Here is a 25,029-nt window from a genome sequence, read left to right on the forward strand (position 1 = left end):
TGTCCGTTTCAACTTTAATTTCAGCTCTTTAATTATTATAAATTTTATATTTAAAAAAAAATGAATAAATACTTAAAAACTTACATTTTTTTAAATATATTTTTTAGACAAGATATTCACAGTACTGTCTACCGCTGTGTGGCATCCAATAATGTCGGTCGTATTATAAGTAGAGATGTCCAAGTCAGGGCTGGTAAGTTATTTGTATTCTTCCTAAGTGATATAATACACAAATATTTTTTTTAGTGGTAACACAATCATTTAAAGTGGAGGTAGAAGTGATAACAGCCGCGAGAGGCTGTACGGCCGTAGTAAAATGCAAAGTGCCAAATTTCGTTAAGGACCTAGTTAGGATAATCTCATGGGTGCAAGAACCCAGCTTTTTTATTTATCCGTCTTTACAAGGAGGTAAGTAAAAAACAAGCTGCAAGCTAACATGATTTAAAAACTAATTTGCGTATTATCTCGAAGCTCGTCTCATAAAACCCCTTTTTATCATCCTTAATAAAATGTATAAGACATGGCGTTACAAACATGCATTAAATAATAGCTGATTATCTCGGGGCGTAAACAGATTATCTTCGTTACTTTTCACTAAAATAGGAGCAAAGCTACGGGATGAAAACATCACCGGATCGATAAGTAATTTTCCAACCGGCACCAGGCACTATTTTATTTTATAAACATTGGCCATTATTAGCTTTTTTTAATTAAAAAATGAAAATTGGAAAGTCAAAGGTCGAGGATAATCTTGTTATAAACAGGTTGTGTTTTGTATTTTTAGAGCAAGTCCACCCCGCTTTTGTTTTGATGGTGTTAAATGAAATTTAAATGCCAGTTTATATGGAATATTATCATATTTTTAATGTTTTTTTAATAGCAAAATGGGAAATATGTTGGACCGGAAAACAATAAGTTCATTATCGTGTGTATATTTCTTCTAAATAGGAGCGCTTAATTTAATAGTAAGTAGGCTGAATTAATTAGTTTTGAAATATTTAATTATTGCTTCTGAGGTATTTTTTATTCTCCTTTTTATAAGTTGCATAATTCTTAATAAATTTATTTCAAGACCAATTCATATTGCTAGTTATAACATTCTTAAAGTAGCTATTAATGATCCTAGTATTAAAGTATTAAGCTTAACGTAGCTTATCTTTTTGTGTATACTTATGCATTGATATATAAGAATTTTTGATATTTTATATTTTGAGATGTTTTTAATACCAAGCACTTAATCGTTTAAAATCACTATACTCTCAATTTAAAGGAATATCCTTTTAATTTAATTTTTTACCCAAAAAAATATGTAAACATTGTTGAAAGGATTTTCAGAGATGAAACCTCAAGTTGAGTATGGAAACTGAGTATACACTGTAAAAATATTTTAGGATTTGTAATACTTACTTTACAGAATATAATATATACTATATGTAGAATATTTTGTAAACTTTGGTAATTTTCATGTCAAAACTATATACAGTGCTTTTATTTCAAAATAAACCACCCTCAATAACTCCTTAAAAAAAAAAAGAAAATGGGCACGTTTAATTTTATATTTGACGAAGTTCTGTCAATCACACCTCACTTTAAAATGTCTATTTAATAGTGTTAAAAGAAATTACGCCGGTTGACATACCAGCAAATTGACGTTTTTTTTTTGTATGAAGTTAGTAAGGGTGGTTTGTTTTGAAATGAAAACACTGTGTGTAAATCTATGAATTACCGTCTATTATATAGTATTTAGTATAGACGGTAATTCATAGATATATAGTATATTATGTAAACTTTGGTATTACTGATCCTAAAATATTTTAGAAGTAAAAGGCATGTTGTAAGGCATAGTTAGACTTACATTGTCTCATAAGTTATATTTTATAGTTGGAGATGCTTACCAACCAAATACTCAAAACTCATACGTCATTCTGCAACTATAATCCCTTAAAAATAATTCTGTCGTAATAAGTTTATTTAATGTATTTTCATGTGGTTTGTACCGTTTAGTTATTTCGAGTATGTACGAGTATATACTTTTTCTAATGCTCTAATTTTATAAGCAAAGTTCAATCTTGGTAAGGTAGTTATGTAAAAATCCAAAATTATCCTTCTTGGAGTAAAGAGATTCTCGAGAACCTTTATATCCACAAAAACTTACAGACTGGTGAAGTTATGGTATTACGGTATTATCTTTAACTTACATTTTTTTTATAATTGAAATTATAGTCAATAATGAAAAATATCAAACTATGCTAAGGAATCATTTGTCTATATTAGTGAAAATGGCTTTGGAAAGCATATTTTCAGAATGGTTCTGAAATCGAGTTTTAGGTATGATGTCTAGCTCGAATCCATCGTTTTACCTCATCTCTAAAATATTTAACTGGATTTAGATCAGGACTGTATGCTGGCCACACCATAGCCCTAAAATGGACTTTTGCAATGTAACATGATAATAGCACATCCAGATTTTCATGAAATCATTGATTTTTACAAAATAAAGTTTCCTGAAGCATAAATTTTTCTTGAAGCGAAACATTCGAGAAGAACTAGTAAATGACCTCCAACGCAACACGCTAATCCAACTAAGCTAAATGTTATTCTTATTAGGACGCCCTTTATAAACAATCATCTTATACTTTTTTCTGTTTTCGTGACAATTTAACGCAAACTACAAATGTAATAAGGTTTCTTTAAAAAAATTAATCATTTTAGCAATATAAAATGTTTAGTCTTTTTTTCAACAAGATACTTTGCGAAGCGACAGTGCATCTAATTAGTTATAATTACAATATCTTGTTTAGCCCTATTTCCAGTTATTTTTGAATTTAAAAATTAGCTGTACGAGCATTTTGAAAAAAAAATCCAGTATTTGAGGATGACCCGGAACGCGAATCCGGAGTCATGTAATGGAGGTACTTGACGCGGAGTTCAGGCGCACTCGAAAATTGTAATTAAAAAACTGTGTCCCGGTTTTTATTTTAATTGCTACTCTAAAATCTATCGTCGGTAGGTTTTAATTACTTCGCCTTTAATTAAAAACGACAAGGTTGCAATAGTATTTTTTGAGGTTTTTTATTTTCACTCTTGCCGTTTTCTCGAATCGTCGATTTTGCCTTAACGAAAAATACTTTGTTTAAATGGAGCTTGAAAATAACTTTAATTACTTTTAGAAGAAAGAAAGAAGGATTTAATGGCGTATTTACCAGAAAAGGGGTACTGATTTTTATTTAGAATAAGATTTTTTGATTTTAATTTTGGTTCATTTTATTATTAGGTTTATAGACGAATAACTAAAGATAAAAATACTTTTTAATTATTTAATAAAATATTCAAGTGGTGATGGCGCCATATTAATAAATTTTTATAATTCTAGTTACTATTAAATTAATTTCATAAGAAGTGGACCTTTAGATCATTACTGAGATAAATATTTTTGCTTTCTCATGCCAATAAAAAAAATTAAATATTTTTAACAGAAGTTTAAACTAATAAGTTACTGTTGATAAATATTTATTTTCTGAAAGCCGATAAAGGAAAAACCCATTTCATTAGCTTCAAGTCGTTAAAATATATCAGCGATAGCGTTTGCAAGGCAATAAAAAAAACAAACTTCCTTATTTATTACAAAACAACGAAACTTTAAACCTGTAATAGAAATTTGATTTATAACAGGTTTTACTTTACCGTAAAAGGAATTTGATTCCAAGCAAATAAGGGTTTTTTTGTCGTTCTACGTCGATCCACTTTTAAATTAAATGGTAATATTAGATTTGCCAGGCGATGAGAAAAGTAAATAAATTCATTTCTCTTATTTCAAGTAAATGAAAACTTAAATCAGCAACGAGAAACTTATTTTCTTTAAAATTAATAGGAAATATAATGACGATGTCATTCCATAATCAATTGCTTTGAAACATCAAATTGTTTTGGGATGAGTATTTGTGACGCCATCTTAAAGTCATACTTTAAATTATAAATAAGTGAATAAGGTCACTGGATCTGAAGGATCGAGCTGTTATAATATTTAAATTTTAGTAAAATCTGTATTGTTGTGACGAACTTATAATGAGTTTCTTATGTTGTTGGGTATTACGTCACTTTTATAGTTAACATCAATTTAGAAAATACTATCTTACATTCTTAATTATTAAGTTCACATTCCTTCTAAATACGTAAATTCTCTTTTTCTTTTTAATAATTAAGCGTGTGAGTATTTTCGACATTGATTTTTACTATAAGAGTGACGTGATACCCAATAAAATAAGTAATTCAGGAATAATGGCAAATAACGGAGGATGCAATGACATTATTACTGTAATCAATGTTTTATGAGGTCTTAAAACCACACAAGTCAAAAAACATTTTTAGGGAGGTAACGAAGTCACGAAGCTGACGAAAAAGTGCCGAAACACTACTCAGTTTGTTCACCAGATAATCAATAGAATGTCTCCAGTTTAACAGAGGATCTAAGGAACTTTTTCCAAGATTATTTTTGTTGGACCATTAATTCATTAAGTCAACTTTCCGAAAGTTGACTTGATGAAGGAATCATCACTCAAATCATCAAGTCAACTTCCGAAAACCATATATACATGCCATCAATTTTGCTTTCAGTTAAAATAAGCGAAGTATCGACAATATATTGGCGAACAAGTCCTCGTTGAATTTTCTATTTCTGATAAATCGTCTCCAAATAGGATAAAAATAAGAAGCCGCCAGATTGCCTGAGGTATATCCTGTCTCTGGTTAAGATTCTACATCAGGAGAGCCGTTTACCTCGGCTAATGGATAGAGCAATAAACTTCTTTACTCATCTAGAACTTCACACTTAGTATAGAATATCGTCCCTCCAATGCTAAAACCGCGAATGTGAAAATTTGTAGTTTGGAGAAAACCCCCATTTAACATTGGAATGAGCACTAAAAATACACCCTATTTTTTAGAGTGCTGATGTATAATTAGGATTGGTCACTGTTTGAGTTGCAAATTAAATTTATATTGATTTTTAATTTTTTTATTTATTTTCTATAAGAGCACATTGGTTGTTTTGGCATATAGGCGAAACATTAAAAATTTGCACATTCGTGGTTTTGACATTAAGGGGACGATATATTATTATTATTTCCAAGAAGATAATAAAAAATAATGTCGTATTAGTTACAAGCCTGTTGAAGCTGTAAATCATTGCCGAGATGGCTTTATCGCTTATTCGCCCGTTCTTACCGGTTACAAAATAAAACTAAGAAGTTTCAACAAAATTCATTTACTACATTCATTCCTATGTACCAACTACGAAATTAAATAAGTAAAATTTCAATGCTAATTTTTATATATTAGTAAATTTTCTTATGTTTTTTTAGATGGAAAGTTTCACCAACTACCCTCCGGTGAACTACTAATCCACAACTTGGAATTTAGTGATCAATTTCCTACATATCGTTGCAGGACAATGCACAGACTGAGCAGACAAGTAGTGGTTAGCAGTGCGGCTAACGTCAATATAGCAGGTAAAGCAATCTTACACTATTTAATTCATCTGACATTATCTATGTCGTACAGGCTAAATTAGCTTATACATTAAATTAAAAAATTCGTCGATCCAAGAATAAGATGTGAAAAATTTCTAATTAAATGTAATTTCAAAATATTTTTGTGCATTTGTTTTAAAATATAAATACTGATTAGTAATGTGGAATATCTAACTTTGTTGGATCAAAATCCAACATTTTTTATGAAATTTTATTATGCTAGACATAAGTCAATAATTTATTGTAATTATAATAATTTATATTTATAATATTTAGATTGGGTTAATCTCCATTAATAAACCATAAAATGTTTGAAAAAATATTACACATAATAATTTGTGATTTTTAAGACTGTTACTAGTTAAAAAAAGACATAACCCCTGCGTAAATGAAGGTTAATTTAACAACTTCTTAAAAAATTATTTTTGAATCCATTTTCCATTTCATTAAAGTCTCATAAGGTGACCAAGTTTGAAATGCATATTCCAAGACAGAACACATTACGTATGAAGTCGGAATTAAATCTAATGATAAAAGTCAAGGTTCCTCCAATGTGGTTGCTAAATGTTAATATGCAATCAAGCAGGGTATAAAATCCTTTTCTTCTTTAACCCTATTTATTTATGATTAATGCATTAATTGTCTTTTGGGTTTAGTAAAAGTTATGCATTTAAACTACTTGTCGAATTATTTTATTAATGGCAGGTCAGTTAAAAAAAGAGGTAGGTCAATGTCATCCTATAATTTTCGTATCAAAATTATCAGAAAATTGCAAATATTTAAAAGTTTAAATTAACATTAATTTCACGAGAAATATAGTTATCAATTTTGCCAGTAGTAAGGAGTAATTTACTTTGTCGAATGCTTTTAAGAAATCTATATAAAAACCAATCAATCTGAGCTTCCATATCAAGGCACTTAAGAAATAATCCCCAAACACAAGCAAGTTGGAAGCAGTTGCAATACAGAAAACTCAAAAGTCAAAGAATGTAACTGAAAGTTGTTATAAATCAAAGATTACATGTATTTGGCCCTTCTTAAAATACAGTATTCGTCATACCCCATAAACTTAAACAAACAGATCATTTTTTGGTGTTACAATATATTCAAGTGAGTACACAACTACATTATTAATACCAAACAAAAAATATATATTTTAACACTATTGTAACGATATTGGCAACACCACGAATACCAGCTGTTCGTCATTTCGAAATGTCGCACGACGCGACATGTCTGGAGACACGTGAAAGGTTAGTGTAACTAGATAAATAAATCAGTTGACTCTTTTTGTGCATAATGTGCATCGAGTCTTTTAATTCACATTTATTGGTTTATGTGTTAATGGGGTGTATAGAATGCTATATTTTAAGATATATTTATTTATCTGATGATGCCTAGATATGGTGAAACACGTGTAATCTTTGTCCATAACTTTTAATTAAACACTTGCGAAATCTTGACTTTTTCAACATAGGTGCTTTTTATATAATTTATGAAATTTTGATGATGAGTAAATGCCAGGCCAGGATTGATGGTACACCAACAGAACCAACTGAAGTTTTTTCTTTAAGATTTAAAAAAAAACATAATATTATTTAAGTATAATTGCTTTAAATGACTAGAAAAATATGCTCGAAAATCGAAACTTTTAATTCTCTAAGGATCTATATCTATATTAACATTTAAGTTTTTATAATTATAAAACCATCGATTTAAAAGCTAGTTATACTAAAATACATTGCAACAATATTTGTCACTTGTATTCTTGTAAATGATTCAAAATATGTTTAGGATGCCACAATGTTTAGGATATGAACGAGATTAAACTTTTGGATTTATTTAGCTGGATTATTGACCCCTAGGTCTAGGTCAAATAAGAAAAACTATTTAGATTCCAAAATTAACAAGCATTTGGGCTTTTGGCCTTTGGGCCATCTTCAATGCCAATTATCTAAGGACTATTATGTAATCCACAGCAATAATTAAAAGCCAATAATAATAATATTTATTTATAAAACGACTTTAAATGTCTCGTCTATAAGTTCATTTTTTCTAAAAGTATTTTATACACCTAATGTATAGCAGGCTTGTTGATGGCTATAACGCCAGAAAAAACTGTCATGTAATCCTTAACAATTCTCACTGGTCTGCGTCAAGTAAAGTACTTTGGGCACTTGCCTGATACAGACTGTACTAAAGATGCTCTTAGAATACATAAATCGTCTTTTATTCCCTAAGTTCTAAAAGCTACATAGCCTGCCTTTTTCTAAAAATCAATTCCTTATACATAAATCAATCACTTGCTTTCAAGGTACATGTGTCAAATTTCGATCTTTTTTACGAGGTTCATTAACTCGCACCTTCGCGAAAATACTCTCTCTGTAAAGCACATAAAAACAAAGGAAATACCGAAGAAAAAAACGACAGGGAGGCACCGTTTCTCGTTCTATATTTAAGTAGTAATCCCCAGGGAAGAAATAAAGTAAAAGTGCCAGGCAGGACTATTTTCATTACGCTCCGTAGTCGGAAAACCTTCCGGGGAAACGTTATTTACAATAAAAAAGCAGATTTTGCATTTTCTCGAAAAGAATGCTATCCTGAAACGTTTCTTTCAAAGCGAAGCTTAAACAATGGCAAAGCTTTTTGGATAATTAATGTAGATTTCTCAGGTTGCGGCCAAAGAAGTTTTTTTTCTTTTCTCTAACTTAAACTGCCCGTGAGTTGGACTGACCTTGGGAAAGCGAGAAAAAAAACACGTTCTTTAAACACTTTTGTACGACTGGTCCAGAATAATAATTTTCAGTATTAGAACTTCATGTTTGATTTTGTATTTTAACCTTCAATAATAAAAACGTCCCATCTCATAAATACTTTTTTTAAATCATAGGCAGTATATTCTCTTTTACTTGAACTTATTCATTAAAGATACTCATCATGCATTATCAGTAACTAAAAAACAACCTAAAGAAACATATTCATTTCTCTACAATGAAGTCAATCTAATTTAACAGACAATCGTTGAAAAATGTAAACTATCCATGTATAAAAAAAGTTCCTTTATATTTTCAGAAATAATCCACAAAGATATACCATAAACGAATTAGAGCAGTCAGGCAGATGTATGTTTTAATTATAATTAATATACTACATCTTTTAGCACAGAAGAAATCATAATACCAAAGTAAACTCAATACATAGAAATATTTTTTTTGTAAATACATAAAAATAATTCTACTATAATAGCCGTGGCCATAATTTCTTTTGGACACCTGTCAAAATCGATAGTACTTTAAGTATCCAAAAATACCATGAGTTGCTGCAAAACCAAGTTTTTCCTGCCATTCAAATCCTCCTTGATTTAAACCTGCTATCGGTCTATTTTCAACAAGACGACTATCCTGCTCATACTGCGTTTCTGATAAAAGCATTTTTGCCTGATTTTTTGCGTAATATTTTGCGAAATTTTATTGCAAGTAAAACAGTTACCCCCATCAAAGTCAGATACTAACGTCTTACACCTCTATAATTATGTGTGATGATCGATTCCCCAACCTGTATATGGAATATCTACTTGTGAAAAATGTTAATCCAAAAAGTGGAAAAAATTACATTTTTAAAATTTAACAAACGAGAATTCTCCTTATAATCATATTTTTCCTGATTCTGCGTATTTTTAAGGTATTTTACTTATTTTATACGATTATTTTTTAATATGATCGTGATCCTCGTGATACATGGACCCTCCAAGAATTCATTGTCCAATCATCCAATTATTCTTCTAGTGATATTTTAAAAATAATTTAGAAGTACCCAAATTTTGTTTTTTCATTTTTTATCAATTTAATTAGGTAATAAAATGAGAAAATGCGCTGACGAAAACTTAAAATATGTTAAAAAAAAAACACGGCAATGCGATTTCCTTGGCCTTTCGTGACTATTTACTTCGCAGCAAGCAATACATAAACATGGAGTTTGGATTTTTTTACTTTACTTCATATACAATAATATCGTGGAATTCTATTGTTATTACCTAATTTGGTTTTCATATAAAAATCATAGTCATCATTTTAATCCTTTATGAGTCTTTGATCTAAGCTGCGTTTTGATGACCAAAAATAGGACAAATACAATGTATAGAATTTTAAAAATGTCCACTTTTCACGTATTTGATTTTTCTCTTACAATTTGGATTATCCTTGAATTATGTGTTTTTTTAAAATTATGTTCACAGTTTTCATGATTTCATTGACGAGAATCATCTTTACATTTTGATCCTCTATAATACTTAAATCTGAGATGCATTCAATTGTTCAATTGATTGATTGCCCACATTGTTCAACGATCTTGGTGCTGTCGCAGGTTTACTTTAGATTATCGATATCGCTAATCGATTTTAATTTTAATACCCGAATACTGGAAAATAGTCAATTCTTAAGATTGATGTAAAATATTTGCTAAATAATTTTATTCCTTTTAGATCATAGAGGTATCGCAGCTCCTGTGATCATAGAGAGTTCAGGAACTGTTACTGTAGCGCAAGATGAAGGAGCAGCCTTAATTTGCATTGCTCAGGGATGTCCTTCTCCGGAATATCGGTAAGTTTAAATTTAATTTAAATGCAAAACTATTTATTTTTTTATAGATATATATAGTGTGGTAATCTGCATCGATGGATTATAGGAAAGCTATAAATAGAAAAACGTGGCAAATTTGTCAACATGCCAGAGTTATCGAGACACCCAACTGAAATATTTTGGTAGTTTTGGCATTTCGGAAGTAGATGTCAATTGGGTTTTGATGTCAGCTTTTAATTTAAATGGAACACTCTATATATTCGTGAATATTTAATTCGATGTAAAAATCTAAGTAAATGTAATATCATATACCTATACCTATGGTTTATTATATGTTATTATGCAAATATGACGTATCAAAAGATCATACTTCTTTTTCCTATACAGATTTAAATTTGAGTTTGAGTTATCAAGGTTGACGATCGACCTTAGTATTTACGTATTATTTGACGAATATTAGTAACAAATGGTATTTAACAAATAAATAAAACAAGGAATTAAATAAAATGCCAAGAGTCGTTTTTAAGTTTACCGTGCTTTTATGATTATTAGATTATTGATATATAGTTTATGATTATTTTTTTTTAATAATTTAAGTTCTACGAGGTGTACAATTTGTCTATGCATCATTTTTATATAATCGATCCATGCAGTTCTCGAAGAGTCTATAGTGAAAACTCCTATAAAATAATGATATGTACTTTTAAATAATTTCTCATTACTGTATTGCTTTGGGAAAGTTGAAAAAAACTTAGTAAAATATATATACTTCACTATCACTAAAATATATATACATATGAACTTGTGGAAGGGTACACCTGAAGACAATTCCTATTATGGCCTTTGCCTTTTTATTTATTTAATTAAAATTTTAGCTTTTAAACGCATTTTTATCTTTTAAATGCAAAAATTGTGTTGCATATTTTGACACATTGTTTCAGTTATCTGATATTTCAAAAATTAAGGTATTATTAGAAGTTTTAATTGAATATTGCACTTTTATTTTCTCGGTGTGTCTTTTCTATTACTCTACTAATATAATAATAATAATAATAGTAATAATAATGAACGTCTTTTATTAAACAAAAAAATAATTTACAGTGCGTATCATACATACATTTCTATAGGGATATAAGAGACGCGAAGTCTAGCCGTGTGGCTACTCTTACTTAACCTACCTAATCCCTCTAAAGTGAAAATAAAACAATATCATGCACCTTATTAGCAAACAGCTCTTTAAATGTACGCACACATTGTAGAAAAAGAAAGTTACTTAAAGAATGATTATACACAACGACAACCTGTGCGATACAAAAGATCGTAATATAATAGCTTTATCCAATAGCAGGTAGAGATTTTCTTTAAAAAGTAGATAGTTATATTGTAAAACAATTTCAAAACCTAGACCACTTCAGCATACAATGCCCATACCTGTTTATAAATTCTTCAAATATGTTATAAGGTTGGTTTATTACACAAGTTAGATATACTTTTCTTGGTTATTTTCTCACTTTTTCCATTAACATGCTGCCATCCTCAACATGCTCATTTTAAGTGTCTTTTTGTCTTTAATTTAAAAAAAAAGAAAGAGAAAAAGATTATTTCTTATTGATGATTAGTTTGTTGATTAAATAAAAACAAGCGCATTTTGTATTTAAATTTAATAATATTTTAAAATTATCAGGTATGGAATTATATAAGATGATTGCATCATATGAAAATGATCTTTTATACATAGATGTTTTATGTAACGGGATGGAGAATTTGTTTTCGTTTCTAATATTTTGTCCATGAATGCTTGTCCTTGGCAGAAATTTATTTTTAAGAGTATTTGAGGTGTTAGTGGTATTTAGATGCGTATGCACAAAGTTTGAAAGATGTGGTTTTCTACGGTTTTCCATATTAAGCCAGTTAGATTCTACAATTTTATGACTAATATCGTCATGCTTCCTGGTTCTATATATCAATCGACAGCATACGTTCTGTACTCTGTGTATTTTGTATCTGCACCATTTCAACAATTTCTACTCATTTGAACTAAAACCGTAAAATCCTCTCAGACCACAACAAAATAAACCTTAACGAGCCTCATAACTTTCATGCTTATACAACTGGGCTATGTACAGCATCAAAAATCAGGTAACTTTAGTAAAAAATAAACCAAGTAGCGCTTTTGGCTCATCAGAAGGTCGAGCTTTGCTTTTTAAATCGGCCTTAACGAGGAATCGATTGAGAAACCCCGTTCTTTTGATCTAGACTTTCTGTGATGTATTTCCATGCCTCTTTTTTCTCGTCTCTTTATTTTCTACGAATGCAAAAGTCTGTTTCATCGGGTCGTCTGCTAAGTGTCACGCTGTGGGGTGGAGGTTCTTTGCTAAATTAAAAAAATATATATATTTCTATTGCTTTTAGATATACCAGGACATATATGATTAAAACGTCTACAAATTTTTCGACGTTTTCTTTAGATGCCTGTTTTTGCCTAGCTAATGATATCAGTTAAGGTGCTGAGTAATCAGCTAATTACAAATAAAATTAAAACTATTTGGTCTTAAATTTAAATTTGGATATTTTAGTAAGAAAAACATTAAATCATTTAAAAAAATTTAAATTAAGGAAAAACTTACTCTAACTTATTTAGTTATTTTAATATATGGAAATACTTGAGAAAATATTGGTAAGTTAGTGAAAATTAGAATAAAACCTCGTCAGTCTATATGGCGAAATATTCCTGAAGGCTGAAATAAATTAAGGAGCAATCAAGCAGAACCATATAAATCCATCCTTTTTAACAAAAATGAGTTTCATCAATCAAAAATCATGTTTTATCCTAAAGCATATGGCAGTGGCCAGTATTTAAGGTGGAAAATATAATCTGAAATCAAAGGCTTCAAATTTGGTTAAAGATAGTATAAAAATGATAATCTCCATCAAAAAATTATATGAGATATTAAAGAGTTAATTTTCTATAGGAGACCCGTGAGAAGTTAAAATCCTTTTTAACAAAATTTGCACCTTTTTTCAATTATGCACATCACCACACAAATATCTTTTAAGTAGATTTCTATTTGTTCCTATGCGAAAAAATTGTGTCAAATTTATTGGAAAATTAACAAATGTCTTTCACGGATTCAATTGCTTTAATTATAGTGTAAAAAAGACAATTATTTATTCTGCGGGATATATTGACAAACTGCTAAAAAAAATAACTGAAAGAAATTTTATTGAAAAATATTTGAGCAATAATCGTCAACTCTAAATGACGAAATTGTTCCTGAAATAAATTTGCATCCAAATATAATTTCAATGTTGAAATATGCCTTTATTACAAGAGTCATAGACAGACATTTAAGGCGTTATTGGAGTGGAACTGAATCTTATATTTAGTATTTAAAAGATGATTAAATTAGAATATTCAACAGTCTTGTTGTTCTATTTGAGGTGTCTTATTTTATTAAAAAAAATATTGTTTCTATTATTTCCTACTTGCTTATATTCTGCAATTTCAAAAAATATTTATATTTTGTCATCAATTCTTGCCTCTTCAATAATAATTTTATTTGAATTTCATAAGTTGTTTTGTGAACATTATTTAGTCTTTTCCATTTTATTTTTGTTTATCTCTGGAAAAATGTATTTAACACTTTGAGCAAATTAGATACCTGCTGCACATTTTTACTTCTAATATAGCCTGAAGAGTCTATCTACGTTAGCATAAGGGTAAATTTTAAGGGATTTTCTTAACCGTAATTAATCAATTCAGTTATATCTAGAAAAATAAGGTTCATTTCATATATATTTTTTTACGTACTTTTAATAAACGTTGCACCAAATACTAATTAAAATGAGATTTATCGGAGTTTGTTGAGGGCCTCAGGGAAAAAACTTTATACCGCTAGCCAATCCACTCTCGACATTAGGCTATTCGACTTTTTTATATTTATGGTAATTTAGGCAAGCTACGTAGGAAATTTCCATTTGTTTAAAGGTTATATTTTTACATTTTTTATTTATCGTGGTTTTAAATATTCATACAGCACCGGATTAAACATTAAAATGATTTGTATGTTTTTGTTTTGTTGCTGGTGCCTTTTATATTTTACACATTATTTGTATATTTAAATTTATTTATAAAAGGCTTTTAGTTTAATATTTAAAACTGTACTATACTTACTGTTTTATTTTAATATGGGTATTGTGGGTTGCGATGTTTCAAAAAATTAACATTTCTTTTGTGCATAAACAAAATTTACAACTTTCATTTATTATTTAAATATGGGTATTGTATCGAAATGATTATGTAAAATTAAAAATTTTTAAATCTTTTAATTAAAGAAAAGACTGGTTCCAGATTTAACGGGAGTTTTGTGTATGAAATTTTCCGCATGTTTTACAAGTTTTTTCAGAATGATTGTCACATCAAAGAGAATCTTTGGAAAAGGTAAAAGTCTTGTAGAGTCACCGTTATTAAAAAAACGCATCATTTTACATGATCCAGATCAGTGGATTGGAAAAAGAGGTACGATGGAATGATCGACGAGATCACCAGATCTAACACCCCTCGACTTTTTTCTCTGGGGTCAGCTTCACTCGATGATCTTCGGCAACGGATTATTACATGATGTGCATCTATTCCAAGACAAGTGTTTCAAAAAATCTGAATAATGAGTTTGAAAATAAATTATTCTTTTGTTTAGGTTAAAATGGAATGCATTTTGAGCATCTAATTAAATAGAATAATATTTCATAAAAACAGAGTTTAATTTATTTAAATTATACAAGTAGTAAAAGTCCAGTGCGCTTGAGCTACTGACCTTAGGATATGGGTGCACTAACCAAAAGCAATTTTCATTAAATATGAAGAAAAGCAGAGTATGAAATAGAGTTGACGGGTTCATGTATTAGATGACTTGTTTGATGTTCATTGTAATATTTACCTTTATATATGTCTCTTTTAATTTTTAGCTATGTCAAATATATAATAATAATAATAATAATAATAATAAGACTTTTATTAGCCACCAATACAAAAAAAAGCATAATTACACAAGGTAATATGATTATATACATGGAATTGAATATTAGAATATTAAACAAAGAGAGCATATTAAAAACAATAGGTTATATAAAGAATTTAGTTAACACAAGTAAGGCAACTAAAAAGCCATGCATTCAGACTTCCAGAAAAGAAGGAAACAACTTCCTGGATTTTGTTAAGGCTTATAATAGAAGAAGTGAGAGAAAAAAAAAACAATTCTTATAGACAAACTAAAAAAAAAACAAATAGGTAGGCATATACTTATGAGGGGAAAAAGCAGTAGGGGGAAAAATGGATGAAACGGAATGAAAGAATTCTTCTTTTTTCTTCTTTTTTTTTTTTAAAACAGTTAATTTTTGAATAATAAATGTTAATAGAATATTTTACGTTGCATTCAGTTAGTTAGCATGTGCGTAGTATTTTAATAAAGAAAAGCATTCAAGAAAAATTAAGTTTGATTTAAAAGAAGAAGCTTGGTTTTTAATTTAAAAGTTTTTTCAGTGACAGTCAAATTAATTATTTTGAACTTATTAATCAAATTTGGTACGACATAAGAAAAGGATCGCTTAAAGAGTTCTTTGCTATGGCTAGGAATTGTTAAAAGATTTTTACGTCTTATATTAAGATTATGCACATCAGTACGATAGGTAAGCTTTTCAAGTAAATAAGGCGGAGTTTTTGATTTAAGAATTTTGTAAGAAAAACATAAAATATGTAATATTCGTCTATTGTGCATATTTAGCCAACCTGCTTCTTTTAATTTATAAGAAATATGTTGCCGTCTTCTTATACCAAATATAAGTCTTAAGCAAGAGTTTTGAAGTTTTTGGATTCTACCTGAGTCGGAGTTATCGAGACATGGTCCATAAATTGTGTCGCAAAAATTTAACGGTGATAGTACTAAAGCATCACAGAGCAGTTTTTTGATACTTGAGCTTAAAAAATGTCTTTGACGATATATTGTTTTTAAGGCAGAATATCCATTTTTTAGTTTAAGGGTAACATGTTCTTTGAATCTAAGTTTATAGTCCATTACTAGTCCAAGATTTTTTGCAGAGTTTTTAAAACTTATTATATTGTTATTAAGGTGTACATTTAAATTATTTAAAATATTAGTTCGATGATTGTCACTACAAAAAAGAATAGCTGCTGATTTAGTGGGGTTAATCTTTAGAAGTAATTTTTGAGTTTCTATATTTAAGGTATTTAAATCCTCATTTATATATTGATTAGCTTGGACAACATTAGTGTGATGAAATGAATAAAATAGCTGGGTGTCATCTGCATAGCAATGGTGCTTACAGTGTAAAATTTTTTTAGTAATTTGTGAAGTATAAAGAGTATAAAACAAAGGACCAAGAATGCTACCTTGGGGTACCCCAGAGGTAACATCCAGTGCATTTGATTTATTGTTATTAAGCACTACTCTTTGTTTTCGATTAAACAAGAAAGAAGACACCAATGCCAACGCAGACTCAGCAAAACCCATATATTCTAATATAGCCAGTAATATTCTGTGATTTACCATGTCAAAGGCTTTAGAAAAATCTAAGAGAATCAACACCGTAGCTTTATTTTTATCAAGTTCCTTAAAAATATCATCAGTCACTTTAGATAAAGCGGTTGCACAACTATACCCCTTACGAAACCCAGACTGGTATTTAGGAATTAAATTATTTACATTTAAATATTGAACTATTTGATACTCCATAACTTTTTCTAATATTTTTGATAGTATAGGAAGTACAGATATTGAGCGAACATCATTAAATTCAACAGGATTTTTTATTTTGGGCAAAGGAATAACATTGGCTTCTTTCCATTGATCGGGAAAGCAGTTTTGTTCTAAACATACGTTTATAATATGTGTGAGTGGTTTAATTATGGCAGGACAACAAAGCAAAATCAGGGTAATGTTTAATTGATTAACGCCAAATGCTTTAGATTTAATAGATTTTAAGTAATTTATTATATCTTGTGTCACCAAATTAAATTTAAATTCAGCCAAATGATTTAACCTATGTTTTTTAAAATACCCAACAAATTCTTCGTCAGGGTTATTATTGTTTTTGTTAATATTAGAAAAAAAAAAATATTAAGTTTATCTACATCTTGCATAAGAGGAGGAAGTTGTATATTTGATTTATTAGAAATATTTAGTTTATTAAGTTCTTGCCATGTTTTTTTGTTATTACATACTCTAAATCTGTGAGCCAGGTATGCCTTTTTTTCCGCCCTAATTGAACTAGTTGCAAGGTTTCTGTACTGCTTATAATTTTCCCAATCCTCGCGACTTTTGGTGTTTCTAAATTTACGTAAAGCCGAGTTGCGAAGTCTTTGTATAAATCTAATATTAGGAGTAATCCAGGGGCAATATGGTCTAGTTTTACCCTTTACGTTTTTTATAGGAGCATGTAAGTTAATTAATTCTAATAAAGATTGAGTAAAAAAAAAAACTTTATTATTTAAATCGGCCATATTGTACATATTATGCCAGGGAATCGATTCAATATCAGACTGAAATAAACAAGTGTTGATATTTTGTAAATTTCTATAAGTGAAATTATAAATTTGAGGCTTAGGTATATCAAAGTTTATGTTGCAGTAAATTAGCATATGATCCGATATTTCAATATCCCTTATTCCACAATTCTCCACCGACTCTAAATTTGAGAAAAGTAAATCAATTAAAGACATAGTGGTGTTGGATATTCTGGTAGGGTCAGTTATAAGCTGTTGCAAACCATATAATTCAGTAATTTCGCTTAATGATACCTTAAAATTCAAATCTAAAAAATTTATATTAAAGTCACCCAAAAGTAAAATAGACTCATAGTTAACATAAAAGTCGGTCATAATATTTTCAAGACGGGAATAGAATAGATGTATGTCGCTCTCGGGAGGACGATATATATTACCAATTAAAACTTTTTGATTATTTACTTTTAATTCGATCCAGACATGCTCAAGATAACCGCATGTTTCCTTAAGAACTTCACGATAGTCGATACATGATTTTACATAAACAGCTATACCACCTCCCCTGCTTAATCGATCTTGCCGTATGAGACTATAATTTTGCAATTCTATGACTTCGTTGGTAACCCCTGCATGTAACCATGTCTCTGAAACCCCAATCAAATCATATTGATAACTATCTACATGTACTTGAAAGATATTAAAATTATTTAAGATGGACCTTGCGTTAATGTGTGCACATGAAAACATTATTTTAAAGCAAAATAGAAAATTTTTTGTTAAACAATTAAGGTAAGTAAGTACAGGAAAAGGAGAAAAAAAAAGGGAAAAGGGGTTAGAATAGGGAGTATATGCTTACAAAAAAAAGAGAAAAAAAAAACAAAATTAAACCTAACAACTATCTATAATTATATACACATACATACATATACATATATTTTCCCTTTTAATGAACACCGAGTTAAGTAAATTAAACACTTATTTACTTTATTTTTATCGTGTTTGTACTATCCTACTCAATACAAAGAAACTTTAAGCAAAACAGAAAATTATAGTACCTATAAATACGTTAAAAAATAAATCATTTGCATTTAATTATTTAACATTTTCAATTTTTTGGCTTTATTGTTATTATATGCATATATATTTAGTAATCATAAGCGTAGAAATATCATTAAACAATATTAGTACCTAACTTTCAATCATGAATATTATCTACAACTTATTGTTTACAAAATAATGCAATTCAGAAAAAAAACAAAGAAAAAAGCCTTTAATTTATTTTTATATCAACTAGGCATGCAGAGAAATTTTTAAATTTTTATTATAATAATAGTATGCAAAAGCCAGTCGATCTTTAAATATAAGTTTAGTTTAGAGTATAGGAACGTCTGTATTTATTTTTTAGGAAGATATAAATAAACATTTTCATTATAATAGTAAAATACATGCACAACCTAATGACCAAAATATTAACGTATTTAATTAGAGAATTCATTAGAGTACCTGTTTTATGTGAAGTCCAGTGTTTACCAGCTGTCATTTTTTCTATTGAACTAACCAACACTATATGCACATACATTTTTGTTTTGACTAGATACGTATTTAAATTGTATGCATTAGAAACGTTTCAGTTAAATTGTTTGTTATATAAAGGTAATAATACAATCTATTTAAATTTTCTAATAAAAGTTCAAATTATAAACAACAATACTATAAAAATGATTTATTTTAGGTGGTACTCTCATGGTAGAGATGGAATTGAACCTCCAAGTGTTATTATGCCTGGTCCAAGAGTAAGGCAACTAGGACCGGTTTTAGCTATAGAGGCGGTCACATCAGAAGACGGTGAGTAGTTATTATCATATAAAACTAAAACAAAAATATTTTAATCAAATCCGACTTTTTTCATCCTGCCAATCATGATACAGATCCGACTCTGATTAAAGAAAGGCTTTGTCACAGAGTGATCGATTACCACAGACACAGACGGTACAGTAGGTCTTTTGTGCGAATCTCTTCTATAGAAAATATACTCGTATTTTACTCTTATCTTTAAGTGGAAAAATGGTCGTTCGGTTTCACTTATTTCCCGTTTCTAATAGGATTTTGTCGCCTAAGGGATAGGTCACAATAGGAAAGGAATTGTGATAAAATGTTTGAGGAAAAAACGGCTTGAATATTCTTTGAATAAAATAGATTTTATGGTTATTACGCTTTGTAAAAATAAGCAATGAACGCAAAGAATATTATTATGTGGTTAAGAGAAATTGATTTTTAAAGAGGCAAATAAAATGAAAATACATTACATCTTGCTTTTTTATTAATTGGGAGGTGATTTTTCCGCTCAAAGAAAATACCACTGATTAAATCTAAAACCGAAATGTTTGAAATAATAAGAAATGGTTAAAGATTTTTTTTATTTTATTTTGAATATAGTAGAAGATAACAAGATTTATTTTGAATATAGTAGAAGTTGCGCACAATGCGCAACAAGTATGTATTTTAGAACAAAGTGTCTTGTTTTGGTGTTCTATTTTGAGTGTTGTTTTTAGATGTTTTCCGTTTTTAACAATGTTATAAGAGTGTTTACTTTAATGTTGTAATATATTGTATTTATTTATAAGTAGGTATATCTTCTTTAGAGAGGGTAGAGAGAAAAAGCAATTAAAGCAAATAATTAGATAAGTTACTGGTATCTGTGATAATTTATTATTACTTGGTACCTGCTGTATATTTTTATAGAAACCTGATAATCCTGACATGTTTAAACAATTATCTTTATTGTATAAACACGAAATACATGAATTTGAATTTGAAAATTTGAATTTATTAGACGAATTTGAAAACAAAATTACCATTATTATAAAAATGTGTCTTTATTTTAATTATAATTTCTCAAAGATGTTTCTGGATTATTTTTTTCTGACTAAGGCTCGTACTAAGGAAGGGAGACGTTTTGTTCTCACAGGGTCTTTTATCAAGATAACATTTTAGATTAATAGGGCAAAGTGCAATCTGAAACAGTAAACCCAACAGCTGCACGGCTATAATAAGCACAGCCATTTACTCTATTGAACGTTTGATGTTCAAAGGGTTTGTCTTTTCTTTCATATAAACGCGAGTAAGGTAGAGTTGGCTTTTAAACGAAATTGCCTAAAAAATAAATCCATATTAGTAATTTTTTCTTAAAATATAATAACCTATCCAATATACTATCACTATACCATATCAAAAGGTTCTGTATAATTTGAAAAATTTCAAGGTCAAAAAATTAAAATAATATAATTCCATATGAGACTATGTTTTAGATACTTGCAAAAATTTATATATTTTTCCGTAAATTTTTCCTTTCAACTCATAAAATTTCAAAATTTAGGGGCAAACACCTCTAGTTCGTGAAAGCAAATTGGTAAATATATATAATTATAAACAAATTAGAATTGTAAAAGCTATCTTCATTCTAGAACATTTTAGGATCTTTTCCAGATATTTATGAATTCCTCGTGCTACACTCAAATGATCCAAATACGGCATTTACGTTTTTTCATTTTGAGGTATCAAAATTTAATTATTGTTAAAATGCTATATTAATTACCATTAGCTTCACATAGTTTTAGTCTTATTTGTATTTTTCGAATCATTGGTAAAGAAAAGTAAATTTATTGTTTCACACGTATTTATTTATACACAAGGTATTCAGAAAATGGTAATTTTGAACCATGCTGAGTTAAAATTTTTACCAGGTTGAATCAGGACTCAACTGTCAGTTTTATGCTCAGGAAAACGTTTGGATGACCTATTTACAAGAACTATTTGACCTATACTCCTTGAAGATGTTATATCTAAAAGCCTCACATAACACAACTCTAAACTAATCATTTTCGCAGATATATATGCTATAGAAACACACAAATCTCTTGATTTTCTCGAAGCAATAATAAATTTTATAAGAAACTTCGTCAACCTTTATTTGATTTTCTGCTAAATTTGATCAAAAGAAAGTCAACAATTTTAAAATTTGTGGTTTCTTTTACGACTTTTTGCATAAAATATTTGCCTTATAAATATCTACATATACATAACTCTAACCCTCAATGCTTTAAAACTATATCTACACTATCTAAATAAAACTCTTTTTTTTTACTAAACTTATAGGTGGCACTTATCGTTGTACTTCAGCCAACGCAGGAGGTGAAGCTAGCGCTGACATCCGGTTACACGTACTCACTCAGCTACATGTCGAAATATCCCCGCCAATAATAAGTGTTCATATTGGTGGTAGTGCTGAGTTTAGGTAGGATGTGATAATCGGCTTTAAAGAACAATATTATATTAAAACGTTGTGTTTTCAATTACAGATGTGTGGTAGCATCAAAACATGAAAGCACCCATATGGTCACATGGTACAAAGATGGTAGACAACTACCTAGCACCGGAAGAGGATCCAGTGAAACCTTGATAGTAAATAATGTGGGTAGGGAGGATAGAGGAATGTATCAGTGCGTTGTGAGAAGAAGTGAGGGAGACACCGCCCAAGCGGCGGCCGAACTTCAACTGGGAGGTAAGAATCCAGAAATAATCAATTTGTGTTGAGCTAGAGTTAGTTGCATTAAATAATAAGTCTTTAGTAACAGAAAAATCATAGGATTAGGTTAAGGTATGATATGAGTTAATAGGAATTACAGGACGTTAAAGTTAATTACCTTATTAAAATATGGATGTAAGTTACACTTTTACAAACAATTAATAACGAATTTTTGAAGCGAATAACTAAATGATAATAAAATTGTAAGATAAATGCTTGAACTATTATTATTTATGAATGTTTTGAAATAAAAAGTATATGTATTTCTTCCAAAGCTGGCATCAGTAGAGTAAGGGGAAGAAGGTTAATGCGTTTACTAGAATAGTTTGAAAGCAGCATAAGGATTTTAGCTTCAAGATTTAAATTAATACGTCATTGGATTATAACAGCATTTTATAGTATTATTGTGATTGATCATTTCATCGGTCCTACCTTTTTAATTAATCTAAATGGTTTACCAGAATTTAGAAAATATCCCGGTAAATTCTTCTTTCAGTAGTTAGGTGAAGCCTACTGGACCGCTCGAAGTCCTGACCTGAATTCTTCAACTATTTATTTTTCACTTTTGGGATCTGGTTGGACTAGATAGATTTAATTGATAGACTGACCTCAAATACCTGAGAAACTTATGGAACAATATTACAGAATTTTGAAATTTAAAAAATAAAATCTTCCTCACTATATCACCCTTAATAAAGTCACTCTTTCTAATTATTATTAACAATTTTTTTTTCTAAATCTATATACTTTATACGACAATACTTATATAAGTATTGCACAATATAAATGTGCAATATGTTTAAAAAATGAAAATTAAAAAATGCTCTTGAAATTTAAAAAATAAAATCTTCCTCACTATATCACCCTTAATAAAGTCACTCTTTCTAATTATTATTAACAATTTTTTTGTCTAAATCTATATACTTTATACGACAATACTTATATAAGTATTGCACAATATAAATGTGCAATATGTTTAAAAAATGAAAATTAAAAAATGCTCTTGAAATTTAAAAAATAAAATCTTCCTCACTATATCACCCTTAATAAAGTCACTCTTTCTAATTATTATTAACAATTTTTTTGTCTAAATCTATATGCTTTATACGACAATACTTATATAAGTATTTATTGCACAATATACTTTAATTGACATACCATCTTTTTAAGTAGAAGCTTTCGTTAAATAAAAAAAAGTTAATTAATAAGTTTTCTTTACAAAACACATACGTATACTTCTTGCATACCTTTCATAACAGTTATAATATTTTATGAATACGAGATCCAGTTAAATTTTAGGTATATTTGATGCTTTTTTTTTGGGAAATTTACCAGTATTAAAATTATTCCATTTATTTTCAGATGCTCCTCCGGTATTGCTGTATAGTTTTATAGAACAGACTTTGCAGCCTGGTCCAGCTGTATCCTTAAAATGTAGTGCTTCTGGCAATCCAACTCCCCAAATCTCTTGGTTATTAGATGGATTTCCTTTACCTAGCCATGGAAGGTAAGCATTTAAAAGTGAACGGTTTTAGTATGTAATTAGATACTTCAATCTAATGGAGTAGTATTTTGTTGGTAAAATTATATTATACGGTATATATGGTTATATGGTTGGTAATATTATGTTAAGATATGGAGCCACTGGATGAAAAAATATGCATTATTTATTTATTATATAAATAACTCCAGCTAAGTTAGTAATTACATGCAATAACCAACTAAATATATATTTTTACTGGAAGAAGTAATAAAAATACGGGGAAAAAAGAGAGAATTTTAGACTGAAAGTAATTAAGCTAAAAAAATATTTAATAAGTAGAATGATTACAATAATAATCCTTAAATCACAGATATTGCAATTCCTACAGATAGGTGTTAAATATAAATTTGTGAGTTGCTTTAAATATTTGGTTATAGATAGTACCAATTTAGTCATTGGTGATTGATTGACTGCATGTATTTCTCTACTCTAAGATCGACTTTAGGAATATTATATACATATATTTAAATCAGGTCATAGATAAAATATTACGAAAGTTAACAATCTAGCTGCTGTATGAGACCATATACATTATTTTGTTTGAGATGAAGGTATCTCAGAAACGATTTACATGTGTGAAATATATGTTCCAATTCTTACCATTAGAATATAATTTCAGAATAAGAAATATAGTTTGTGATATTTCCATAGCAAGTTGTCGATACAAGAGCAGTCCATACGTTTTGAGACATACGTCTTTATTGACTTCCAATTCTGATAAATTGGAGACTTTTAAATTTGAAACTTTATTGTTTCTCTTTTTTTTTATTAGTTTTATCATATTGCGACTCACAACGCACAACCAGTAAATATGTACCTTGAAACGTGTTGCAACTCCAGGACAACCAGTGAATATGTAGCTTAAGAGACTTTGATCAATTGTTGACTTTTAATCGCGTGAATGTGAAAAGCACAGCATAAAGTTTGACATAAATGACATATAAATGATGAATCCCAAAGATGGAGGAAGACGTGTGTATCTCGCGAGTTAGTCTCTGTAACAGCGTTGCCAACCGTACTATTATAATAGTATGTATTATTATTAAATATTATGTACTATGTACTATTCAAACCCGTAATGGTACGGCAAAAATCTTATTATTGTTGAACGTGCGTAATTTTTTTTTAAAATGTACGATATAAGCACCAAAGCTTTTTTTTTCGTGTTGAAAAAATAAACTGTACATTCAAAAATAAATAATAATCCTGAATGAAAAAAAAAATTCCCCCAAAGTGACCTAGTCAAGATTTAACAGTTAATAAACTTCTAAAAACAT

The 25,029-nt window shown here is 28.9% G+C and overlaps 1 protein-coding gene across 6 annotated transcripts in view; it reads left to right on the forward strand.

Annotated features, from left to right (window-relative positions):
* LOC126739084 (cell adhesion molecule Dscam2) overlaps positions 1-25,029 on the forward strand; it is a 163,900-nt gene that overhangs the window by 89,062 nt on the left and 49,809 nt on the right. For 5 of the 6 annotated variants that reach the window (XM_050444594.1, XM_050444593.1, XM_050444598.1 and 2 more), the window contains exons 3-10: positions 108-193; positions 247-408; positions 5,361-5,507; positions 10,009-10,126; positions 19,357-19,469; positions 21,780-21,918; positions 21,983-22,185; positions 23,572-23,716. In XM_050444594.1, coding sequence (XP_050300551.1) covers positions 108-193; positions 247-408; positions 5,361-5,507; positions 10,009-10,126; positions 19,357-19,469; positions 21,780-21,918; positions 21,983-22,185; positions 23,572-23,716 — 1,113 coding nt within the window. Of the gene's footprint in view, positions 1-107; positions 194-246; positions 409-5,360; positions 5,508-10,008; positions 10,127-19,237; positions 19,278-19,356; positions 19,470-21,779; positions 21,919-21,982; positions 22,186-23,571; positions 23,717-25,029 lie in introns of those variants that run through there. The other variant, XM_050444597.1, reaches the window with a different exon arrangement.

The sequence above is a fragment of the Anthonomus grandis genome, chromosome 8, assembly GCF_022605725.1.
Source record: "Anthonomus grandis grandis chromosome 8, icAntGran1.3, whole genome shotgun sequence".
NCBI classification, from domain to species: domain Eukaryota; kingdom Metazoa; phylum Arthropoda; class Insecta; order Coleoptera; family Curculionidae; genus Anthonomus; species Anthonomus grandis.